This window comes from Scyliorhinus torazame, chromosome 8 (genome assembly GCF_047496885.1).
Source record: "Scyliorhinus torazame isolate Kashiwa2021f chromosome 8, sScyTor2.1, whole genome shotgun sequence".
NCBI classification, from domain to species: Eukaryota; Metazoa; Chordata; class Chondrichthyes; order Carcharhiniformes; family Scyliorhinidae; genus Scyliorhinus; species Scyliorhinus torazame.
The window spans coordinates 142,694,322-142,717,516 of record NC_092714.1 but is presented as its reverse complement, the minus strand read 5'-3'; the positions used below and the strand labels follow the sequence as shown (position 1 = coordinate 142,717,516).

Here is a 23,195-nt window from a genome sequence, read left to right as displayed (position 1 = left end):
TCCCCAGCGCAGCTCCAGCCGGGCGCTGATCAGTGCTGGTCCACAAGAACATGGACCAGGCAGAATGGCACCCGTGGGTCTCTCAGGCCATGGGAGACCCTCGGGTGGTCAGGGTCAGTGCATGGTGGCTCCCGGCCCTCCCTGTGGAATCCGGGCAACTTGGCACTGCCCAGCTGGCACCACCACCCTGGCACTGCCAAGATGCCCAGGTGGTACTGCCAAGCTAGCTGGTGCACTGCCAAGGGTCAGAGCCCAAGGGGGGGGGGGGGCATGCCCATGGAAGGAGAGGGGGTTTGACGGTTGGGGGTGTGCAGGGAGGGTAAGTAGGGGTCTCCAAGAGGTTGGGGGGGGGGGGGTGCGTGACATTGCCCATGGGTGGGGGTTGTGGGGACCCACAAGCACCCTTTCAAAATGGCGGCCCAATCTGTGGGCTAAACCAGTGAGAAACTCCCCAGGGTCCAAAAAAGTGACAAGTGTCATTCAATAACGGGGAACTGCTGGCAGGAAACTCCCTGAAAAACCCGCCAAAATGAACTTGAAATCTTTTGGAAGATTCGCAATAGAACGGAGGTTCTGAAACTTTCAGATAGGCCACTTCAGTATATTTTGTATGATTGATCTTCCCCCGATCTTCCCCCAGGAGATCGGGAAGCATTTTTCCCTTACCCCATCAAAAAAAAAATGCAAGTTTCATATATATTTTTCTGAAATATGCATTTAGTCCTAATTCACACTGGTTTCATCTATTATTATAGATGGACAGGAAGAGAGTTGGAAATGCTCAGCAGGTTAGGCAGCATCTGTGGAGGAGAGAAGAAAGTTAAATTTTTAGGTCAAATGATCTTTCATCAGAACTACCCGTCTCCAAGGAAATTTTTTCACAAATGGATAATGTCAACATGTGAAAAAAATATACTATAACACCTCCGGCTACTTAAGACCACAAGACAGATGCAGAATTAGGCCATTCAGCCCATCGAGTCAGCACAACCATTCAATCATGGCTGATGTGTTTCTCATCCCCATGCACCCGGATCCCCTTATTAATCAAGAAACCACCTATCTCTGTCTTAAAGACATTCAAATGACTTAGCCTCCACAGGATGGTCCCTTCAGTCTGAGGCTGTGCCCTCAGGTTCCAGTTACTCCTACTCATGGAAACATCCGGAGCTGCGACATAGTTGAGATTAAGCTATTATTTATTTAATATACTAGTCTTCGACTGTCCACTACACACACACAAAAGACTAGTCAAACACAGAGGGGAAAGTGGGATGTAAAAATACTAATAGTAAAAAGGATAAATATCTGTTTCAGATGGACGTCTTCCAGTTAGATGTCTTTGCTAGTTTGTAATGGTTTTCACTGTAGACTCATCAGGTCTCGAGACCGCGGACTCAAACAGCAGTCAGGAAACATTTGGGAGCGAGAGCAATTTGCAGTTTCTCCTCAGAGTTTTCCATTGGGTTTTCTGAAAACCTCATCTGACACAACCCCAGTTGCTGGCTGTTGCCAGGCAGAATAGTCCGACCAATCCATTGGCCACCAGCCAACAAGCAAATCCCTCCAATCTCTCATGTGCTATAAAGTGATCACACAGTGTACTGTTTTGCAACTTTTCCTCACTTCCCCTGTTCGACTTAAGGTATATCTCCATTAAAAGATCCATGGACTAAAAACAAAAATGTAATAGACAGAAAGAGCCCTTACAATGCCAGAAAAAATGTTGGTATCTGGGCACAATCCCATAGGAGTCAATAACTCCCAAGAGAAAAATAAAAAGGGTGAATTCTCCTTTAACAATAGCCTCCTACTGTACATGGTTACACCATAGGAACGAAGATACTATTCATTCCCTTTCAGCATACAATTGAATCATGGCTGAATTTTTCCATGTTCCAGATCCCTTCATATCCTTAACATTCAACAAAAAAAAAAAAAATCACGGTGGACATTTTCATTTGATCTTCAGCCCTCCCGCTTTTATCCTTTTATATTCCTGACATAACTATTGAATGGCCTAGCCATTAAAGTTCTGGACTTCCCCACCAGACAAAAGAGCTTATCCTCATCTCTATATTTGTTGGTTCAGGAACAGCGCAGCCCAGAATTTGCTGGAGTGGGGCATCTCACCTCATCAGCTTAAAAAGAAACCCATTTGTACCATAATGTGCTTGAAGGGAGATGGTGCAGTGAAGTCAATAGAGTTGTCAGCTAGTGAATGACACGATCAGTATATCTTAACTTTGAGAGCTAAGAACAGAGAGAAACAGTAGAACTATAAAAGAAAGAAAAAGTCAAATTAGGTACAGAAAGAAAAAAAAAAAAAAAAGAGGGGATTGATCAAGAGGGAAGAAATGGTTTGAATTTAAAAAATTCTCCGAAGAACCACTTACTATTTGTAGGAGCAAAATATTTATATTGGTCTCTAGTTGAGTTACAAGAACACATGCACTTTCTACACCAAGTTTAATTGGCAGTTAATACCCATATGCAGTAACCTCTTTCAAATTTGCACGAACGAAGAGGACCCAGGTTCAATTCCAGCCTTGGCTGAGTGTGGGGAGTTTGCATGTTCTCCACGTGCAAGCATGGGTTTCCTCCAGGTACTCAGGTTTCCTTTCACAGTCCACTAATGTGCAGGTTAAGTGGGGGGAGTGGGCAGAGATAAGGCGCTCTTTCAGGAGGATCAGTGCATACTCGATGGGTCGAATGAGCCTCCTTCTGCACTGTAGAGATTAGTAGCCATTTGGCAAGTCAATGCCCAGCAACCAATGGCATTTTGTTATTCACAGGGCATCTTTTCCTCTCTGTATTTTGCCGAATACATATTAAACTCCCAAGTTATTCTTCCATAAAAGGATCGAGAAGAAATTGCAACTTTTGGAACTATTTATTACATTGCTTTCAAAACCAAAATTTTAAACACAAACTGAACTTACCTTTCTATTGCCTTTAAGGGGCCATCAGAACCAAAAACAAGGTCATCAAATTCTGTAGTTGAAACAAAAAGTTTAAGAAAAAAAGCATCAACAAGGCAGCATCACCTTGTCTCTTCACAGGAGAGAAAATGTTCTCCAAAACTCAACTTAGGCATGGGTGGTCAGGACAATAAATGAATTCACGTCAGCTTGCAATACAAAAATTAAAATTGTATTTTGGTCGGAACTCCTGACTCTTATCTATTGATTTTACACTATTATTTCTGAAAGTCAGTGATCTACCCTAATAAACTCATACTAAGAACACAATCAGTAGCTCCAGCTCGACATCCTGTCCCATCCATGTTCAACAAAATACTACTTGCACAAAAACGTCAAGAGTTTGCCAAAGTAAACCTCGTAAACATCATCAGTCCAAAAATAAAAGACCTTTAGAAGACAGTGGCGAATTGCTAATACTTAGAGACACATGAAGGGGACTGGCTGACAAGGTCATTTTTAGGATGATTTTACACTAAAAATGGTCAGCTAATGCAGCCTCCGTGTGCTGGCCCTCCATGGAATAACTCCAGAACTAGAATATTATAGATCCAATACTGTTAATTTCAGAAAACTGGCTTTGTTTAAATTGTCAAATGTAGTGATGGGAGATGCATAGGTTTATAGTGGACCACACATTTAGTGTAAATGCTTTTACATTGTAAGATATACAAAGCTGATCTCATGTACGAGTACAGTGTGTGTACTGTGATTTTACATACAATAGGTGCCCAGAGACTACCTTTATAGTCATTAAGTGCAGAAATTGAAAGTGCAGTGCGCACAAGTCACAGGAAGCAGAGATGATGAGAAAACCTCTCTTCCCCAATGTCCCCCTTCCAAATAATTTGGAAATTATCCCCTTCCACCCACCCCCCCATTTTGCTAATCTAGGTAAAAGACTTAACCTCAGGTCTATTCTGACACCTGTACCTATTATCACAAAATCATCATAATCGTCATCAGCACCAACAGCAGCATCACCATTTTGTTTGTCTTCATGTAGGCACTTGGAGCCAGAATCGGAAGAATCATCCAACTGGGTTGCAGAGCCACCTATCAAAAAGAAATGACAGTCAACAAACGATATCTCGAGTCTCTAAAAAGGTCATTTACACCCAGCAACAACAGCTCACCAAAATATTCAGCTGTCAGGAATGTTGGAAATTACAGAGGAGGAAAACCATTTGGCTAATTTAACTCCTCCATTCAGAAACACCCTCCACTCTCATTTCAGTATTTATTTCTGAACACACCCACCGAGTTTTCACCTTAAATGGGCCTGAAGTCCATTCTAAAGTTTGGTCACTTAATCTTAAAAGTTCCCTTTACTAGTTTGATGTCCTTTGACCTACTCAATTAAAATTAATATTCTGACAACCTTAATTTACTATTTTATAAACTCCCAAAAAGAGAGAAGTAAACTAGTTAACAAAACATTGCTGCCTTCATAAATAATGGAGAAATCTCTCGTAATAAAAAGGACTGGCACAGGAGACTGGACTAAGCGATGAACTGCAGTCCATGAAGTGGGGTAGTGGTGTACTACAGCGATCAGTGCTGGGATCCCAGCTACTCAATATATATTAATAATTTAGATTGGGGGCAAAATGTAATATCTCCAAGTTTGAGGATAACAAAGCTGGGTGGGAGGGTGAGCCGAGAGGAGTAAGCAGGCGTGAATTGGACAAGTTGAGTGGGCAAATGAATGGCAGATGCAGTATAATTTGGATAAGTGTGAGGCTATTCACTGGATAGCAAAAACAGGAAGACAGATTATCTGAATGCCATGAGGGGAACGTTCATAGAGACCTGGTTGTCCTCGTACACTAGTCGCTGAAGGCAAGCATGCAGGTGCAGCAGGCTGTAAAGGCGACACATGATATATCAGCGTTCATAGCAAGAAGATTAGAGTACTGGAGTAGTCTTGCTGAAATTATAGAGGAACTTGGTGAGGCTACACCTGGAATATTGTATTCAATTTTGGTCTCTGAGGAAGGATGTTCTTGCTCAAGTGGGGAGTGCAGCAAAGGTTTATTAGACGGATTCCTGGGATGGTAGGAATGACCGTCGAGGAGAGATTGACTAGGTTAGGATTGTATTCGCTGGAGTCCTGGGGGGTGGGGGTTCTCGTAGAAGCCTAAAAATTCTAATGGGGCTAGACAGGGCAGATGCAAAAAGGGTGTTCCCGAAGGTGGGAGTGTCCAGAACCAGGGATCACTACATGGTAGACGTTTAGGACAGAGATGAAGAGAAGTTTCTTCACCCAGAGTGGTCAGCTTATGTAATTTGCAACCTCAGAAATCAGTTGAGGCCAAAACTCTTTCTTTCAAGAAGCAGTTACATATAGCACTTGGGGCAAAGGAATTAAAAGAATTTGGGTGGGAGGGGGGGGGGGGGGGGGTGGCAGCAGGGGGCAGTTCAGGCAGGGTTCGATGGTAAGCCATGATCACAATGAATGGCAGAGCAAACTTGAAGGGCCGAATGGCCCCCGCCTGCTTCCATTTTTCTAAGTTTCTATGTCAACTACGCAGTGACCAAGGAAGAGGAAGAAACAGCATTAATGACAAGGCAGGTGGCAAGGGAGAATGTCATCATACCAACCCAAGATCAAGTGCTGGAAGCATAAACAATGAGATATCGTCCTGAAGTGAGGGAACTGCAGGGGGCGTGGGAAATGAATACAATATTAGAGTGCTTAAATAATGTGTGGACAACAGTGGAGGCAAAATAATTGGTTCCGTGGGAGGTAGAGAGCTACAAAAATGACTTTGGAGTAGACACATATCAAGTCAGATGACTGTAGTGGGTTGGAGGTGTCTGAGACTACACAGTAATTTTTCCACAAAAAGTGTTTGGAAGGTTGAGTTAACAGGAAAACTATTTTAATGGGGAACTGCACAGCAACCCAATTATAAACTGGGAATTCTGAAGTTAATTGCTTAAGAGTTGGCAGAGGTAATGCACAACTGCTTCTTGATCAAGGCGAGTCAAGTGAAATCACAATAAGTGACATTCATCTTGTCCTTCATTAATGACCCAGGAAAGTTGCATACCCTGGAGGGAAATGATAAAGTAGAACATGACTCTGGAATCAAATACCAAGATCAGGTTACATAATTCTAAACAGTAAATTTAATAAAAGGAAGAAAAATGAAATAGATGAGAGAACTGTTTCAACACTAGGTGAAACCCAAATCAGGTCCAAATTAATGGCTGTATTGTGGCGTGTTCTTTGTTTTAGTTCTTTTAGAAGTGCAGGTTGGGGTGCGAACAAAGAATTGCAAGCGGTATTTAATAAATAAAGCAAATTTATTACACTACACTGAATTAGATTCGAACATATTACTAAGGAATTAGTTAAGTAAAGATTACACCACACATCTACACTATTAGTTCAACTATCTCAACTACTGTCTTGCTCTCTCCCACAAGTCAAGGAGGCACGTCGTATTTATAGAGTACCATCCAGTGTCTAGAGTAGTAACATTACATTAACCCTTTATGTACTTAACAATATCAACATATTGTGGCACATTGCACTTAAGCAAGAGCACGACGAGGCCATTAAATCATGGGAGAGGACAAAAATAGTGAACCGCTCCGGGTGCCGATCTGTTTGCAATCTAACCGGCCTGCTCCAGTTAGCAAAATAAGGCCAATAATCACCACTTACCCCCAATTTCTATACAATTAACGGGAATGACCTCCATGATCTAACGGCCTCCCCAGTAAGTGGTCATGCGGGTGTTGATTAATACTCCTTTTTGAAAACATGAAGCTGGCAGAAGGGCTTTTGTAGGAACCAGAGGTGGCAAGTAACCATTTTCATAACCTGGCAATGAGCTTAGAGGCACTAGGGTTGCTGCCCTGGTGCTTGGAGCAGTGAGGGTACCCCCAGGAGGGCCACCCACCCTCTTAGAGCCCATGGGTCTGCCATGCTAACCCAGTCCCTGCCCCACCGACCACCCATTAGCTCTCACTGACCACGGAGGCCTCTGGCCATGCAGCTGAATGATATTGCTAATCGGGGATCGGCTAGTTAAGTGAGCACCACACACCCAAGTGGATCCCCATAGGTAGGCGTGCAATGTAGCACGTGGGGATTATTGCCTAGCATCCCAATCAGGTAGTGGTGCCTGGACACTGCAGGAGGCAACACCACAGCTGCAGCAACCAACATCCAAACACCCAGGGACTGGTCTCCAGCCCTGGGGACATTCCCACGACCAGGGGGTGGGTGCGCGCACTGGGGAGGGGAACAGCGCCTGGTCCAGGTAATATTACATGTGGTTGTCTGGGGTCCAATGAGACAGGAGGTGTATGGGCAAAAGAGAGAAGAGGCATCCAGGACCTCAAGTGTCCAGGAATATGGGCATGTGATTGTGCTCGGCCTGCATTGTTGAAGTCCAGAGGCACAATATTGGTGGAGATGAACAAATGCATCCCCAACTGCCCCAATCCCATGATGCTGCCTCCTCCCCACCGCCAATCCATCCCACACACACTACCCCCTTAACCCTTTCCCCTCTGATCCGTTCTAGATGCCCCTCCTCCTGGTCAGCACCATAGGGCCCTGGGGTTCACCTCGGGATGGAGGGGGAGCTGGATCGAGCCACCGCTGCCCCGTGTCACCTGGCTCTGCCAGCCCTGGCAGCTCCCAAATGTCAAGAGCACAGTGGCGACGCTCCTCAGTGACTGGGACATGCTCTGCAGCACCTTGGCTATGTCCATCCGAGAATGGGAGACACCCCCTTAGCGACCTGGATAAACTGTCGAGGCGCTCAGCCATAGAAGTCACTGACTGAGCCACACTTTGGACACCTCCACTCATGCTGCAGATGTCGTGCACCAGAAGCCACTTGACCCCGGTGCCATCTCCTGTACCAGTAGCCTCCTGAACTCCTCCAATCGGCAATGCACCTGCTGGAGCGTCGCTGACATCCCCTCGGAATCTCACGGCGCACCCTAGCATTTGCATCAGCTCCAGAGGCTCAGCATTTGACTGGGATCCAGCAGACCTCCAACTGCTGTCTCGTGTAGGAGTTCTCCCTCCACCTGATGTGCATCAGCAACTAAATGGTGCTCACCCGAATGTGCCCCAGAAGCCTGACCATTACCATTGTCCACTGAGGTGCATGTCTCTGTGCTGGTGGAGGGTGGGGACGATAGCTATGTCGCTTTGACAGTGGTCTCCTTGGAACTCACCTCTTGAGGTGTTCTCATGGGGTGGGGTTACTGATCTGTCCTCAGCCATGGCCACCCCCATTGACCTCGAGGTCCTGTTCCTCGCATGGGGAGAGGACTCTCCTGTCTGGCACCCCGCCGCCCATCTGGGCTCCCCCACCTGTTGTGGGTCAACTTCTGCTACAGGGACAGAGGGGAGGAATTGTCAGCCAGCATTGGGGGGCTCGATGTCAACTCACTCATGCTGCCTGGTGGAGGTCATTGATTTCTTGCAGCACTGGGTGCCTGTGCTCCTGGCAACATTCCGAGCTGATGGACACTGCCACTGGCCACCCTGTGGCTGTCTGGCCTCTACTGCGTCCAGTAATCTGCCCAAGTCAGCATCACCAAATAGTGGAGCTGGTCTTCTCAGTGGCATGAGCGGGCAGCGAGCCGAGTGGGCCTGGCTGTGCAGGACCAGTTAAAGCGCTGCCCCAGTGAACTAGCCAGCAGGACCATCATTTGCAGCTTGAAGCCAGTGGGGCCTCGAGTGGGCTAATTAAAATTTATTCCAGTGACGACCTCGCTGGGCTGAGGTTAGGAGCTTACAGCAGTTCCCACTCTCTATCTCACTTACAAAACGTTTTGGTTAAATCATGCCCATAAACCTTAAAAAAAGTGTAAAGCATTCAGAGTGACAATTCAAATGGACTGAGGCAATCCCCATGCCATGGAGGCTTTTGATAGGAGTTTTCCATAAAAAGCTACTAAATTTAAAGTTTTGGGGGTTCAGAACAAGCCCGTCGAGTCAATAATAAGCTGGTTGAGACACAGACTTTTGTTGCAAAGCGCATGGTCACTAGATTAAATCCGATGATGATGTTCAAACTAAGAGCTGGAAGCATTTCAGTGCCTCGATTGTCCAGTAAAAACTGGCTAAATAAATGTAGTACTTATTACCTTACATTTAAAAAGAAAAGCTGCCTGATAACTGATCCTCAAATATTGATGTTGCTCTACACAGGTCTCCAATCTATTTGGAGAAGTTGGTCATTAGCAAACCCTAGGAGTTTCCAAGGTAAATTAATTTAACTGTCAATGTGCTGCAAAACCAAGTGGAATTCAGTTTATTCATGGTGTGCATTAATTTAAACTGCCATTGTTTCGACAGGTTGCATTAAGGTACAATTGAGCCAAAGAGCCAATGTTTCAAATTCAAGCAGCAAAGCAGCGCATAGGCAGCCCGACACTTACATTCATAACCACTGTCCACAGAGTTCACGGAGTCAGAATGTGCCTCCTTCTTAATAAAAGTACTCATGTCATCTGCTGGGGTCTGGATAGTTGTCAGACTACTATCTTCCAGCAGTTCTGCTTGTTCATACATATTGCATTTCACATTTTCTAGTGCAGCAATTACCATATCGGCAACAACAAGGTGTGTGTTCTCCTGTAAATAGAAGCAATGACTACTTTACTAAATTCGATGCAGAGTCTGAAACAAGAATGCCCCTCATCCTAAACTCTGATCCCCCCCCCACCCTGCAAAAAAAAAAAAAAAAAACTGTTGTAACTTTTTAAGCCAGTCAAGTGGAAAGTTGATGCTGATGAATTTTGAGAGGGGGGGGGGAAATAAGATGCATACAGTACGACTGCTAGAAAGGGGATTACGGTATCATAAAAGTGAGGTCATCGTTAATTTGCTGGTGAAGTGTTCTGGTAATGGAAGAACTATTTATTTGTTTACAGAACTAGTGGTATTTAATATATATTGGTTTGCTCAAATTGGAATACAGTGGCAGGTTTCTTCTTTTATTTAATAATTGCTGCAAGTGTAAAGCTATTTCTTTGTTGCTATTGTTAATTCTATGATTTTAAGTTTGTTTTCACATAAAAATACACCTATGGGTCAGTGTAGTGGTGCAGAACAGTTTTACAAATTAATAGTTGGGTTCTTGTTCGAGGTCCTAACACCTGTCATGTACAAGATGCTAAATTATAGAAAGTGTTAAAATTAAAATTCAGAAGTGCGCCAACACTTCTCGAATCAATCTGATTAATGTGTTCAGAAGAAATATAGCAGCTGGTGCTTTTTTCCATTAAACAAATATTTAATCTTTAAGTCGTGTTTCACTATCGTACCCAGAACTTCAATCAACATCATTTCGAAATAGCAAGCTCGAAGTCTGGTCCTGAGCACATGTAGGACCACGCCAACTTCCCATAAGACTATAAGACATAGGAGCGGAAGGCCATTCGGCCCATTGAGTCCACTCCACCATTCAATCATGGCTGATTTCAACTCCATTTACCCGCTCTCTCTCCATAGCCCTTAATTCCTCGAGAAATCAAAAATTTATTAACTTCTGTCTTAAAGACACTCAACGTCCCGGCCTCCACCGCCCTCTGTGGCAATTAATTCCACAGACCCACCACTCTCTGGCTGAAGAAATTTCTCCTCATCTCTGTTCTAAAGTGACTCCCTTTTATTCTAAGGCTGTGCCCCCGGGTCCTAGTCTCCCCTGCTAATGGAAACAACTTCCCTACGTCCACTCTATCTAAGCCATTCATTATCTTTTCTATTAGATCTCCCCTCAACCTCCTAAACTCCAATTAATATAATCCCAGGATCCTCAGACGTTCATCGTATGTTAGGCCTACCATTCCTGGGATCATCCGTGTGAATCTCCGCTGGACCCGCTCCAGTGCCAGTATGTCCTTCCTGAGGTGTGGGGCCCAAAATTGCTCACAGTATTCTAAATGGGGCCCAACTAATGCTTTATAAAGCTTCAGAAGTACATCCCTGCTTTTATATTCCAAGTCTCTTGAGATAAATGACAACATTGCATTTGCTTTCTTAATTATGGACTCAACCTGCAAGTTTACCTTTAGAGAATCCTGGACTAGGGACTCCCAAGTCCCTTTGCACTTCAGCATTATGAATTTTGTCACCGTTTAGAAAATAGTCCATGCCTCAATTTTTTTTTCCCCAAAGTGCAAGACCTCGCACTTGCCCACGTTGAATTTAATCAGCCATTTCTGGGACCATTCTCCTAAACTGTCTAAATCTTTCTGCAGCCTCCCCACCTCCTCCATACTACCTGCCCCTCCACCTATCTTTGTATCATCGGCAAACTTAGGCAGAATGCCCCCAGTCCTGTCATCTAGATCGTTAATATATAAAGAGAACAGCTGTGGCCCCAACACTGAACCCTGCGGGACACCACTCGTCACCGGTTGCCATTCCGAAAAAGAACCTTTTATCCCAACTCTCTGCCTTCTGCCTGACAGCTAATCGTCAATCCATGTTAGTACCTTGCCTCGAATACCATGGGCCCTTATTTTACTCAGCAGTCTCCCGTGAGGCACCTTATCAAAGGCCTTTTGGAAGTCAAGATAGATAACATCCATTGGCTCTCCTTGGTCTAACCTATTTGTTATCTCTTCAAAGAACTCTAACAAGTTTGTCAGGCACGACCTCCCCTTACTAAATCCATGCTGACTTGTCCTAATCTGACCCTGCACTTCCAAGAATTTAGAAATCTCATCCTTAACAATGGATTCTAGAATCTTGCCGACAACCGAGGTTAGGCTAATTGGCCTATAATTTTCCATCTTTTTCCTTGTTCCCTTCTTTAAGAGGGGGGGTTACAACAGCGATTTTCCAATCCTCTGGGACTTTCCCCGACTCCAGTGACTTTTGAAAGATCATAACTAACGCCTCCACTATTTCTTCAGCTATCTCCTTTAGAACTCTAGGATGTAGCCCATCTGGGCCTGGAGATTTATCAATTTTTAGACCTCTTAGTTTCTCTAGCACTTTCTCCTTTGTGATGGCTACCATATTCAACTCTGCCCCCTGACTCTCCTGAATTGTTGGGATATTACTCATGTCTTCTACTGTGAAGACTGACGCAAAGTACTTATTTAGTTCCTCAGCTATTTCCTAGTCTCCCATCACTAGATTACCAGCGTCATTTTGGAGCGGCCCAATGTCTACTTTTGCCTCCCGTTTGTTTTTAATGTATTTAAAGAAACTTTTACTATCATTCCTAATGTTACTGGCTAGCCTACCTTCATAATTGATCCTCTCTTTCCTTATTTCTCTCTTTGTTATCCTCGGTTTGTTTTTGTAGCCTTCCCAATCTTCTGACTTCCCACTACTCTTTGCCACATTATAGGCTCTCTCTTTTGCTTTGATGCATTCCCCAACTTCCTTCGTCAGCCATGGCTGCCTAACCCCCCTTTGATAACCTTTCTTTTCTTTGGGATGAACCTCTGTACTGTGTCCTCAATTACTCCCAGAAACTACTGCCATTGCTTTTCTACTGTCTTTCCCACTAGGCCCTGCTCCCAGTCGATTTGTCAGTTCCTCCCTCATGCCCCTGTAGTTACCCTTATTTAACTGTAACACCTTTACATCTGATTCTACCTTCTTTCTTTCAAATTGGAGATTGAATTCTACCATATTATGATCACCGCTTCCTAAGTGTTCCCTTACATTAAGATCTTTAATCAAGTCTGGCTCATTACATAACACTAAGTCCAGAATGGCCTGTCCCCTCGTGGGCTCCATCACAAGCTGTTCCAAAAAGCCCTCCTGTAAACATTCAATGAATTCCCTTTCCTTGGGTCCACTGGCAGCATTATTTACCCAGTCCACCTGCATATTGAAGTCCCCCATGATCACGGTGACCTTGCCTTTCTGACATGCACTTTCTATTTCGTGGTGCATTTTGTGCCCCTGGTCCTGACCACTGTTAGGAGCCAATTATGTTTTTTTTGCCTTTGTGGTTCCTCAACTCTACCCACACAGACTCCACATCATCTGACCCTATGTTATTTAGTGCTATTGATTTAATTTTATTCCTAATTAACAAGGCAACCCCGCCCTCTCTGCCCACCTCTCTGTCTTTTCGATAGGTTGTGAATCCCTGGATGTTTAAATGCCAGTCCTGAACCCCCTGCAACCACATCTGTGATGCCTACCACATCATACCTGCCAGTCACAATCTGGGCCACAAGCTCATCTATCTTGTTCCGTACACTGCGCGCATTTAAATATAGCACCTTTAATTCTCTATTGACCGTCCCTTTTTGTTTTCTTAGTGTGGTGAACCTTGGTTTACTGAGCCTTTCCATACACGGTCATATTTTGTGGGATGGGGACTATCGTAACCTCTCCTGAGTTCTGTCTTTTTGTGCTTTTTTGGTATTCCTAAGCAGCTACGCTTCCCACTGATTACTTCACCTCATGGTTCCCTGACTTTCCCTTTCCCCCCCCCCCCCCCCCCCCCCCCCAATCTCTAGTTTAAAGTCCTATTGACCACCCTATTTACTCTTTTCGCCAGAACACTGGTCCCAGCTCGGTTCAGGTGGAGACCATCCCAACGGTATAGGTCCCCCCTGTCCCAAAACTGATGCCAGTGTCCCATGAAAAGGAACCCCTCTTTCCCACACCACTCTTTCAGCCACGTGTTAACTTCCCTTATTCTTGCCTCCCTATGCCAATTTGCACGTGGCTCGGGCAGTAATCCGGAGATTATGACCCTCGAGGACCTGTTTTTTTAAAATTTGAATCCTCGCTCTTTATAATCTCTAAACGGGTCCTCCCGGTCCAGACAGAACCCTGGTCAAACTGGCAGATATCTCAGACATTCCCACTGCTGCCTGTTTGGACAGGAATCCTGGGGGACTACCAAGGCCATGACTCTCAGACTGGATTGTCATGTTCCCCCCCCCCAAAAAAAATGACTGCCTGATTGCCATTTACAGCATATCTGATGTGATGCAACCCAACCACAAACATGGTATCTGAACAAGTGACAGAGGTATATGTGGAACTGGGGATCTGCAAACTTGAAACTTTTCTTCCCGGTTCCTTTCAACTGAAGCCACTTTCTCCTGCCATTTCACTTCCCTCGTGCCTGTTGATATTTCCTTTTCAAAATACTTATTCATACAGAAACAGGCCACATGGTTAAACAGACCCATTCTAGGGTTTGTCATAATATACACCCATGCACATCATGAGGTAAAAGCAGGCAGTGACAGACATCCAGGTGAGCCAATCACCAGACAGAACACCAGAGGGGGGCTTCCAACTATAAAACACACGAGGCATCACCCCTCTGCCTCTTTCCACTGGTGACAACTGTAGTGAGTCAGGGTATACAAATCATTCAACACCTTCTAGAAGGGCCTGTTCTGTGCTGTGTTTTCTATGTTCTATGTGCACGTGGATCAGAGCTAGCCTGGTCTAGATAGTTAATGTTAGTTTACTTAGGAGTAGTGGAGAGTCAACCCACAGGCAGCTGTGTGCTTCGTTACTGAAGTTCAATAAATCCTATTGAACAAACACCTACGTTTGGTGTATGCTTGATCATTTCACTGCATCGTGTTGCTGTCTGTGTTACCCCAGGGTGAATAACACGACAGTGTTAATGCTCTACACAAGCCTCTTCCTGCATCCCACCCAATCAACATTCTTTCTTCATGTTTCCCCTTAAATATAGCTCCACTACTTGCCATAACTATTCCACGTGGCATGGAATCCCACATTTGCACTAGTTAAAATAAATTTCTCTTGAACTCCTCATGTTCCTGTCCTCTTTGGCTTTTATCACAAGTAGAAACATTACCTCACTACATCCACCACAAACTCCATAATTTTAAAATCAGGTCACTTCTCTTTCTTTCTTAGGGGAAGAAATCTCCAGCCCATTTGGTCCTTCGTGATAATTGTAAACTTGGACAATTCCTCATTTTATTTTCAGATTACCAAGGGGACCAGGGGTTATGGGGAGAAGGCAGGAGAATGGGGATAAGAATAATATCAGCCACGATTAAATGGTGGAGCAGACTCGATGGTCGGAGTGGCCTAATTCTGCTCTCGTGTCTTATGGTTTTACCACAAGACACCGGCGCCACATCAAGTCAGTTCCGCTATTCAATGAGATCATGACTGACCTAATATCATCCTCAACTCCACTTTCCCACCTTATCCCCATCCCGATTCCAGAATCTGAACCAACCCTTCAGAGAGCAGGCTACCTAGGCCCAGTCCCCCATGTCCCTGCACATTGATCATGGCAGTCCACCTAACCGGCACATCTTTGGACTGTGGAAGGAAACCAGAACACCCAGAGGAAAGCCACACAGGCATAGGAGAACTCCACACAGTCATCCAAGGCCGGAAGCAAGCCAGGGTCCCTGGCGCTGTGAGGCAGCAGTGCCAACCAGTGCTGCCTGTAGCTTTAGGTGGTTGTTCCATAACATGGAAAACAGGAACTTGTGGGTCATTTGGCCCTTCAAGCCTGCTCCACTGTTCATGATCATGACTATCATGCAACTCCTCCTGATCTCACTTTTGCATCCCCCCAACTCCTTGAAAGTATAAAATGTTTTGGCCAAATACTTTGTAGGCAGGCTCACCATTCTCTGGGTGAAGAAATTTCTCTTCATCTCAGTCCCAAATGGTTCATCCCATATACTCAGACCGTGACCTCTGGTCCCGGACTAGTCTGCCATTTGAAATATCCTGTCTAGCCCTATTAGAATTTTATTAGTTTTCTCGGAGATCACCCCCTCATTCTTCCGAACTCCAGAGAATACAATCCTAACCACCTCAATCTCTCCTCATACATCAGTCCTGCCATCCCAGGAATCAGTCTGGTAAACCTTCATTGCACTCCATCCATAGCAAGGACATCCTACCTCAGATGAGACCAAAACAGCACACAATATTCTAGGTGTTTCAGTAAGGCCCTATATAATTGCAGCAAGATATCCTTGCTCCTGTACCAAATCCTCTCACGATGAAGGCAACATACCATTTGCCTTTACAACTTGCTGGACCTGCATGCTTACCTTCAGTATAATAACAATCTTTATTAGTGTCACAATTAGGCTTACACTCACACTGCAATGAAGTTACTGTGAAAAACCCCGAGTCACCACACTCCGGCGCCTGTTTAGGTACGCAGAGCGAGAATTCAGAATTCACCCAACAAGCACAGAGGAAACCATAAGGACACCCAGGTCTTATTGCACATTTCCCCACTCTCAATCTATAGCCTTTCATATAATAATCTGCCTTCCTGTTTTTTTTAAACCAAATGGAGAACTTCACATTTATTCACATTATACTGCAGCTACTGTGCATTTAGCCATTCATACTCAGCTTGTCCAAATCACACTGAAGCATGTCTGCATCCTCCTCACAGCTCACCCTTCCACCCGGCTTTTGTCTGCCCAAATAAACCACATCTACTGACTCTCCCTCACCAACAACTAGTTATATCCTTGTGATAAAGGCAGGGGAGTCCAACGAGCTTCTTAAAAGTCCTTTATTTCAGCAACAGCATCATACATTCAAAGGGCCTGGTTTCCTTTCACCGGGTCCTCATTTCTTTTTAGCTGGCTCTACAGCTGCCTGCCTTTTATGCTAGTGCTGGGTTAACTCAATCCAATTGAGCACGGAGAACAATCATCCCCAGCTGGATGAGTCCTGTGCAGGTTGTTACAATCCTCAAAAGAATTCCAGTAGATTTGTCAAACATAATTTTCCTTTCATAATTCCATGCTGAATCTGCCTGATCCTGCCACTGTTTCCCCAAGTGCTCAGTTCTTAAATCTTTTATTATGGACTCTAGCATTTTCCCCACTCCCGATATTAGGTTTACTGGTCATTAATTCCCTTTTTTAAAATAGTGGAGTTACATTAGCTACCCTCCAATCTGCAGGAACTGTTTACCCCTCATTATTTTGAGCCTTTCCCAACTAGTCTGTCATTGACTTCACGGTCTTGTTTCCATAATAACCTTTCAACAATGGCGTGCCATTAAAACTGTATGCAATATTCCAACACTAGTCCAATTGGTGCCTTCAACAAATTTAAACTCACTGGTTTGCATTTATATTGAATTTTTCGCAAAACCAATTTCCACCACCTTGTGCATCCCCCCCCCCCCCCCAAACCCACTCAAAAGAAATGTAATCAGTATCCCAGGTTGCCCAGTTACTCTCAGCTGGTGTACACTCCTGCTGCTATTTGCCCCCCACCAACCTATACTTCGCTATTGAACTCCCTTCACCCACTATTGAACTTCCTTCACCCACTAAGGTGCTGTGTCCTCTTGAAATAGTAGATCACACATTCCTCAACAGCATGCATGCAGTTTAAAAAAAAAGAGGAAGCCCCAGTCAGATCAGAATGTTATTGAAATACAACATCTACAATTTTAACAAACCACATCTACAATTTTAACAAACCAATCACTTATGAACTCGTAACATTTATATCATCAGCACATCACTTGCATTCCTTTCATCAACAATCCTCAAGTGGCGATTATTGACATAGAAATCCCAAATTAATTAAACCAACTTATTTGCACCAAAAAAGGTTGAAAGATAGAAGGGGCTGGTTAAAAACAAAAAAAGGGAAGTTGAACCATGTGAAGTGGAACTATGTGAAAGTGGAACTAAGCATGAAGCAAAGTTGTGTAATATATCTTACCCTTTCCTGAGCCCGGCTTGCAGTGAAACTAGGATTGGAGAGGTAACTTGTATACACAATAGTCTTTGGCCTGTTATTCGGGCAATACTGTGATTTCTCTGTGGAAAGACAATGACACCTTACGTTAAACTGCAAAATGGGAAAATGGGAGAAATTGAAGGCAAATTAATCAAATAGTTTGCCTGAATTACAAAACAAAAATGCATCATATCACAAGCTACAACTACTATTTCACAAATTCACAGTTTTAGACAACATCCCAAAATAATTCAGTTTATAGTGCAGTGGTGCTTGCAGTTAGTAAATTAAACAGCCCCCTTACCATGCATAAACTGCCAGTTATGTCCAAATGCTGATGAGAAAGTGAGAAGGACCACTATTTACCTCCCTGCATCACAAACAATAGTGAAAATTTGAAACCTGGTGCAGTGGTCGGTGTCAGCACTATCTTTCCAATCTGGACTACAGCTCCCTCCCAAAAAGGGAGCTTGTCTTCAGTTATCTGTAGACTTGGGTGATGGCTCTAACTACACTTCAGCTCTGAAGAATCATAAGGAGTTGAAAATGTTAATGTTTCTTTCCCCACAGATGCTGCCAGACCGGTTTTTCCCAACATTTCCTGTATTTATTATGAGTGATGGCTTTAAAAACAACGAAGGCCACCCACTTGCTGCATCCCTGGTATAAATGAGTAATTGGACCTCCGGTGGCAGCCATGGAGTGAGTGGTCGCACATTTCGTGGAAAGGTGAATTTGTTCGGTCCTTCCCGACCCGAACGGTGTGGCGTTTTAAGGGCAAAAGGTGCACGGGTGTCCAGGGAATGTAATACTTCTCTGTTGGGGCTGGTTTCTGGCTTATCGGACGATGAGTGCCACAAGGACAAAAGAACAGTTGAGCAGGAAAGTTTGTGGAAGATAGCAGAGGACAGCACTGTCCTCCCAGTGGTCAATGGAGCAGCTGGTGAGTTCTTAAACAGCAAATTCCAGCAGCAGAGGAAAGAGGCCTTAAGAGGATTTGGCCAAGGTGGTGAAGCCGCTTAGGGCAGCAATCGAGCAGGTGGAGCAGAGGCAGGATGTTCAGGCCCTGGCGATCCAGAAGGTGGAGGGGTCGGTGGTGGAGCATGAGGAGCGGCTGACATCACTGGAGGGGGAGATGGGGGTGGTGATGGGCAGCCACAAGAAGGCCGAGAGAGAAGTTGGAGGAAGAGAACTTCTGCAGGGGTGCAGAATCGGAGGATCGTGGAGATGTCCAAAGGCATCGAAGGTGCAAAGGTCGCCACATTTGTGCCAATCATGAAGCCATAGGGGTACGGGGTGGGGCCTTATACCAGCCCCCTCTACGTGGACCAGGCGGACAAGATGCTGAAGAGACGACCGCAGGAGGGAGAGCTGCCAAGGGCGATGGTGGCAAGAGGTGGGTGAGGAAGACCAAGAAGTGCACCTGGGAGGGGAGTGAGACGCAGATTTACTTGGGTGTGGAGCTGGCCAAGCAGATTGCCGGGTATAATTGGATAAAGGCCACCCTCTTTCAAGAATGGGGTGATGTTTGTGGCGTTGTACCCTGCCCGCTTGTGGGTGATGCATCAAAAGCGGAAATTTTATTTTGATTTGGCGGAAGCGATGGTTTTATGAGACAGCATGGACATGGAGTGCGAGAACATTGGTGGAGAGGAGTGGTGTGTAAATTGTGCAGCATATTGGGTGGGTGGGTGGATTGGGGGAACAGTGATGCGGAGTGTGGATTTTTATTTGTTTGTGGTAGTTTGGGGCGGGGGGGAGGGAGGAGGGAGGAGAAAGCGAAAAGAGGGGTGGACTGCAAGGATGAGGGGCAATCAGAGGCCTCAGGCAGGGACCACAATGCTAGCTGGGCGGGCTAGTTAACGGGAGTGAAATGGGGGTGGGGGGTTGTCAGGAGGAATGTGTAGGGGAGGGGGGAGAAATGCAGAAGCTTGCTGGTGTGTGTGGTGCATTTAGGAAGGGTGAGATAGCGGCAGACATCTGTGAGCCGGCCTAGAGGGTCGCCTGAATCTGGGCGCCTGGAAGGGGTGGGGGGGGGGTGGTAAGATTGTGATGGTCACTGGAAAATTGGAAGAGATGCTGGTAGTCCTGGCGAATGTTTATGCCCCGAATTGGAACATGGACTTTATGAGGCTGATGTTAGGGAGGTTTCATAGGGAGAGGGTGGGCAGCACAATTTCAATACGGTCCTAGGTCAGAGGATGGACCAGTCGAGTGCAAGCCGGCAAGGGTGTCAGTGGTGGCTAGGGAGTGGAGGGTGTTCATGGATCGTCTAGGTGGACACGTAGCAGTTTGGGAGGCCAAATGTGAATGGGGTTCTCTTACTTATCAGGTGCACTCCTGGATCGATTTCTTTGTCACGGAGAAGGCACTGCTGGCAGGGGTAGACAACTCGGAGTACTCAGTGATTGTGGTTTCCGACCACGTGCCGCACTGGGTGGATTTGCATATGGTTCAAGAGGAGACCCAATGGCTGCAGTGGCGATTTAGAGGTGGGGCTGTGAGAGGGCGAGGGCTGCCATTCGGGGCAACGTAGAGTTGAATGACATGGGGGAAGGTCACGGCTGCCACGCTGTGGGAGGCACTCAAGGCAGTAGTTAGGAGTGAATTTATTTTGACTTCCGGTTGCGGCTATGCGGAGCTAAGCCGCACATTCGGCGGCTCCCGCTAAAACGGACTTTTGGGCTCTCCAGAGGAGCCCCAACGGCAATTTTTTTGACGACTTCCAGTGTGGGAAGGTGAGCAAGGTCCACCCCCCATAGTATATGGAGTGGAGCGGTCAAAAAAGTGTTTTTGGAGCAGCGAAAAGTGCGAGGGAGAAAAAACAAGATGGCGGCGGGCGGAGATCAAGCGGCATGGGACCGGAGCAGCAGGAGTTTCTCAAGCGCTGCTTTGAGGAGCTGAAGAAAGAGGTGCTGGTGCCAATGCTGACGGCGATCGAGGGGTTAGTGGAGACCCAGAAGGCCCAAGGGGCGGCAATCCAGGAGGTGCGGGAAAAAGCCTCGGAGAACGAGGATGAGATCTTGGGCCTGGCGGTGAAGATGGAGGCACACGAGGCGCTGCACAAGAGGTGGGCGGAAAGATTAGAGGACCTGGAGAACAGGTCGAGGAGGAAGAATCTTCGGATTCTGGGTCTCCCTGAAGGAGTGGAGGGGGCCGATGCCGGGGCATATGTGAGCACAATGCTCAACTCGCTGATGGGTGTGGAGGCCTCTCCGAGTCCCCTGGAGCTAGATGGGGCTCATCGGGTCTTGGCGAGGAGACCCAAGGCCAACGAGCCGCCAAGGGTGGTAGTGGTGAAACTTCACTGTTTCGTGGATAGAGAGTGTGTCTTGAGATGGGCCAAGAAAGAGCGGAGCAGCAGGTGGGAGAATACGGAGAATACGGTGGGGGGGGGGGGGTTGTCGGCTGTATACAGGATTTTAACTATGCGTAGGGAATGTTCCACGGGTTGGGTGATGGATGGGGATTGGGGAAGAGATCTGATGGAGAGACTGTGAGAGAGTGTGGGCGCCGGGGCTGGAGGGAGGAGAGGCTCGGGGATGGGGGAATTGGGATAAGGCCACAACAGGAGCGGCGCCAGAGGGGGCGGGGCTGGCTCAGGAAAGCGCGGGCTTTTTCCCGCGCTAGGGAAGGACGGAGGGGGGGGTGGAGGAGCGCACACTGATTGCTGGGGAGGAGGGGGAGGGGAGGATCAATGGGACGGCGGGGGAGGCCGGGGTCAGCTGACTTACGGGAGTGTTATGGGGGGAGCAAGAGAGCGAGATACGGATCTAGCGGGGGGAGGGGGAAATAGGGTTGCTGCTGCATTGGCCGATGGGGAACTGGAAACAGAAGAGCTGGTCGGGGCGGGGGTCCCCCGTCTGGGGGACTGGAGAGTGCGGGAGGCGCGGGCACGGGACTGGCCTAGAAAAGGAGATGGCTAGTCGGCAGGGGGGGGGTGATGCTGGATTTATGAAGCGCATGTTGGGGCGGATTCCGGATCTGGAGGCAGGAAGCTTGATAATGGGGGGGGGGGATTTCAACATGGTGTTGGACCCAGCATGAGATCGCTCCAGGTCTAGGACGGGGAAGAGGCCGGCTGCGGCTAATGCGCTTAGGGGGTTTATGGACCAGATTGGGGGGGGGGGGGGGAAAGAGAGGAAGAGTAGATCCATGGAGATTTGCTAGGCCCTGGCCAGGGAATTCTCTTTTTTTTTTAATATAAACTCACGTACACAGAGCCTACTCCCGGATAGATTTTTTTGTTTTGAGTAGGGCGCTGATCCCGAAAGTGGAGGGAATGGAGTACTCGGCCATAGCCATCTCAGACCACGCCCCGCACTGGGTGGAGCTGGAGTTAGGAGAGAGGGAAGGGACCAACGCCCGCTGTGGCGTCTGGATGTGGGATTACTGGCGGATGAGGAGGGGTGCGAGAGGGTGTGGGGGTGCATTGAAAGGTATTTGGAGACCAACGACAACAGGGAGGTGCAGGTAGTATGGGAGGCGCTGAAGGCGGTGGTCAGGGGAGAGTTAATCTCCATCAGGGCTCACAGGGTGAAGAGAGAGGGTAGGGAAAGGGAGGGGTTAGTGGGATAGAACCCAAGGGTAGACAGGAGATATGCAGAGGCCCCAGAGGAGGGACCTACTTAGGGAGCGGCGAAGTCTTCAGACGGAATTCGACCGGTTGCCCACGGGGAAGGCAGAGGCACAGTGGAGGAAAGCACAGGGGGCGACGTAAGAGTATGGGGAGAAGGCGAGCCGGATGCTGGCACATCAGCTCCTTAAGAGGATGGCGGCGAGGGAGATAGGTGGAGTCAAGGATAGCAGGGGAACTACGGTGCGGAGTGCGGTGAAAGTAAATGAGGCATTTAAGGACTTCTATGAGGAGCTGTACAGACCTCAGCCCCCAGTGGGGGAAGAGGGGATGCGACGATTTCTAGATCAACTGAGGTTCCTGAGGGTGGAGGAGCCGGAGGTGGCTGGTTTGGGGCGCCAATTGGGTTGGAGGAGCTGGTTAAAGGACTGGGGAGCATGCAGACGGGGAAGGCCCCGGGGCCAGATGGGTTCCCGGTGTTTTACAGGAAGTATGCGGACCCGTTAGTCCCGTTGCTAGCGAGGACTTTCAATGAGGCAAGGGAGGGGGGGAACCCTGCCCCCAACAATGTCCGGGGCGTTGATCTCTGATCCTGAAGCGGGACTAGGACCCACTGCAATGTGGGTCGTATAGACAGATCTCGCTCCTCAACGTGGATGCTAAGTTGCTGGCAAAAGTGCTGGCTAAGAGAATTGAGGACTGTGTACCGGGGTGATTCACGAGGACCAGACGGGATTTGTAAAGGGCAGGCAGCTAAACACCAATGTGCGGAGGCTTCTAAACGTGATTATGATGCCATCGGTGGAGGGAGAGGCGGAGATAGTGGCAGCTATGGGCGCGGAGAAGGCCTTTGACCGGGTGGAGTGGGAGTACCTCTGGGAAGTGTTGCGGAGGTTGGGGTTTATCAGTTGGGTTAAGCTCCTATATAGAGCCC

General features: G+C 46.9%; 1 protein-coding gene across 2 annotated transcripts in view; it reads right to left on the bottom strand.

The window, feature by feature from the left end:
- The window catches only part of rubcnl (rubicon like autophagy enhancer), a 151,621-nt gene that overhangs the window by 32,547 nt on the left and 95,879 nt on the right, over positions 1–23,195 (bottom strand). The window contains exons 6-9 of one of the 2 annotated variants that reach the window (XM_072514283.1): positions 17,668–17,765; positions 9,402–9,597; positions 3,915–4,037; positions 2,943–2,994 (exon numbers count right to left, since the gene is read on the bottom strand). In XM_072514283.1, the coding sequence (XP_072370384.1) occupies positions 2,943–2,994; positions 3,915–4,037; positions 9,402–9,597; positions 17,668–17,765 (469 nt within the window). The remainder of the gene's footprint in view (positions 1–2,942; positions 2,995–3,914; positions 4,038–9,401; positions 9,598–17,667; positions 17,766–23,195) is intronic. The other variant, XM_072514284.1, reaches the window with a different exon arrangement.